Below are 2,933 nucleotides of genomic sequence, written 5' to 3'. Positions count from 1 at the left end.
TACAAATCTTGATCGGGCTTTCAACGCAGTCCAGGCTCAGGAGCACAATACTCCACTCACGGCTATCGCTTCAATCAACCTTTTAACGACATTGATGCCTCAAGATAAGGATAACGCAACTACAGCTCAACTCGTGCAGCGTGGCAACGGACTAATCGCACAATTCCTCAATTACATTTCTATTTTGTACAGCACATATTAAAAGGGTTTTGTGTTCAAAGTTCCTATTTGAGGGATCCATAAGAAAAATTATTTCCTTTGAGAGAAAAGAATTAAAATCCTTCCTTTAAGTGTGTTTGATATGTTTAAGAGTTGGAACGTTTATGATATATAAATCCTTAGGTGAAATTCAAAGAAAAAAGCAGCCACATAATTTATATATGGAAGCAAAGAACATATTAGTTTTAGCACAAGATAATTTGCCAATAAAACTAAGGAACAAATGGTCTGTATGTAACTGTATGGCTGACGACAGATCCTCTGTAATGGCTGCAGTAATAATTGTTGTCGCTGTCGTAGCAACTTTCGCAATTTTTGAGGTAAAGAGGCGAAAGCACAGGAGGTTTTTCGACAGAAACGGCGGTGACATACTCAAGAGCATGGGCATTAACATCTTCACGGAGGGTCAGCTGAAGAAAATCACAAACGGATACAAAAAATCCATCGGAGAAGGTGCCTTTGGCAAGGTCTATATAGGGATGACAGATGACTCCCAACAGGTCGCAGTTAAGTGCTCCACTGCGAAAGGCGATGTTCTTCCACAGGAGGAGTTCGTTAACGAGATCACCTTCCAGTTCCGCATCAGCCATACTAACCTTGTCCGCCTTGTTGGGTGCTGCCTCGAGACAGATGTTCCCATGCTTGTCTTCGAGTTTGTCCCCAGAGGCAGCCTACACAGCGTCCTCCATGGCGCTGGCAAGACGCTCCCTCTGTCCATGCCAGTGCGCCTGGACAGTGCCATTGGCTCAGCGGAAGCTCTTGCCTACATGCACTCACACGGTGGCCACAACCACGTCCATGGCGATATCAAGTCCGGCAACATCCTCCTCGACGATAACCTCACACCCAAGGTCTCTGATTTCGAGTCGGCGAAGCTCGTGTCCGTCGCCAGCAGGTACTCCAAGTGGTGTGTGTCCGGGGACATGAGCTACATAGAACCAATATACATAAAGTCTGGCCGCTTCACGGAGAAGAGCGACGTCTACAGCTTTGGTGTGTGGGCGCTCTTGGAGCTTGTCACGAGGAAGCCGGCCAAGTATGGGTACAATAGCCTCTACATAGACTTCACCAGGTCCTTCAAGGAGGAGGGCCATGGAAGGAAGTTGCACGACGAAGAGATCTTGTCTGGTGACGATGCCCGATCACATCATCAAATGGAATGCCTTGACAGGATCAGTAGGCTCGCGGTGGATGACAGACCGACAATGGCTGAGGTGGTGGAGAAACTTAAGGAAGTGAAGGCAATAGCCAGCGGAGGCTCAAGTTCTGTTGCAAGCTAATTAAGCATGCATGGAGCATGGTCAGCACCAAGGCAGCAACTACTTTATAGCAAGAGTTCAGCATAGTCTATCCCTGTGTATATTCACTGTTACCATTGTTGAGTTGATTGTACTATGAATTGTGCATGTAGTTGTTGGATATATAAGCACTTTTAGTTTTAACTTAATCCAGAAATAAATCATGAATATGATGAACAAGCAGCAGATTAAACTAGACCTGTCTACGCAAGATCTAGACAAGTCTATCATTGCAAATAGAATCAGACATTCTACCATACTATCCAGTGCTATCAGACTGCAACAGATCATAATAGCTAGTATGGAGGACATGATGTGAGTTAAGAGAACGTACGTTTCTTTCTTGATGAAAACCGGCTCCTGGACGACTACCGGATACAACAGGCGACAACGATCAGCAGCCTGACGTTGTTCGCGACGACGAGTGAGGCCCGAGCGACGAAGAGGTAGACGAGCCGTGGTGAAGGAGTCGACGAAGAACTTGACGAAGCGGAGGAAGCGATCGAGCAGTCGCGCAGAGCGCTTCCCAAAAACCTTATTCGCCCTCTCCCGGTGCAGGATCGCTGAAGACGACGGTTCCGGAGACCTGCTCTCCCAATCGCCGGTGCATGCCGACAATCGGGATGGAGTAGACTACGGTGGCGGCGCAGCAGCGAGAGGAGGCAAAAACCCTAGCTCGAATGTATCTGTTTCTGGTAGAGGCCGATAGGTCGCATATATAGGAGAGCCCACGATTATCACGTCGCGATCGTGATCTAAACCGGTTAGGATTCCATATATCTCGCTGACTTAATGACCAAGTAACCAAAAAATAAAACGGCAAAAGGAAGCCGCGCCCCCGCAAGGCAAGGGGCCGGATTTCGGCGGACCATTCACGCAGGTGCCGCGCGCCCGCGCCCTTCGCCCCGCCCCGCCCGGCTAGGCAAGGCGTGGCGAGGCGAGCGAGCGCGCGCGTGTGGAGCTTTTCTTCCCTCCCACACACATAGCTTGGAGGAGTGGAGACAACTTCCATATTTAAGTTGGTCATCCCTCCCCTCCACTAGCAATGTGGGACTAAAGATTTGCACTCCACCACTTGCCCACATGGGCCTTTGAGATTTAATTGAAATTCTGAAATTACTAATGGGCTAGGCCCATTATTTCAACAATCCCCCACCAGATCTCAAATGCCCATCAGAGATTTTGCCTGTTTCTCACTGCTATTTATATACTAGTGTTTCGGCGAGGACTGTTAAGTTGAACTCTCACCTAGAGCTTCAAGCTACATTCATCCACAACTTGAACAATGGACAAAGCCTTGAATTGCAAGTTTTGTGCGGACAAGTTTCACTCAAAGTCGGGACTAGTACCTGGCTGCCTGTAGCCTACCCCGCGGGTGGGGCATATAGGTCGTACCCCCCTGGTCTCTTCATGAGC

The 2,933-nt window shown here is 48.4% G+C and overlaps 1 protein-coding gene across 1 annotated transcript; it reads left to right on the top strand.

Moving 5' to 3' along the window:
• Positions 1 to 499: 499 nt before the first annotated feature.
• Positions 500 to 1,667, top strand: LOC117834460 (putative wall-associated receptor kinase-like 16). Its single transcript, XM_034714029.2, has one exon. It carries the CDS (start codon positions 600 to 602, stop codon positions 1,497 to 1,499), a length of 900 nt encoding a protein of 299 aa, XP_034569920.2. The 5' UTR covers positions 500 to 599; the 3' UTR covers positions 1,500 to 1,667.
• The last annotated feature ends 1,266 nt before the right edge of the window (positions 1,668 to 2,933 follow it).

Source organism: Setaria viridis, chromosome 8 (genome assembly GCF_005286985.2).
Source record: "Setaria viridis chromosome 8, Setaria_viridis_v4.0, whole genome shotgun sequence".
NCBI lineage: Eukaryota > Viridiplantae > Streptophyta > Magnoliopsida > Poales > Poaceae > Setaria > Setaria viridis.
The sequence above is the reverse complement of the archived record's forward strand: the minus strand, read 5'-3'. Positions and strand labels throughout refer to the sequence as shown.

Excerpts from the sequence above, each read along its gene's own strand:
- LOC117834460 (XM_034714029.2), top strand. The coding sequence starts at position 600 with ATGGGCATTAACATCTTCACGGAGGGTCAGCTGAAGAAAATCACAAAC.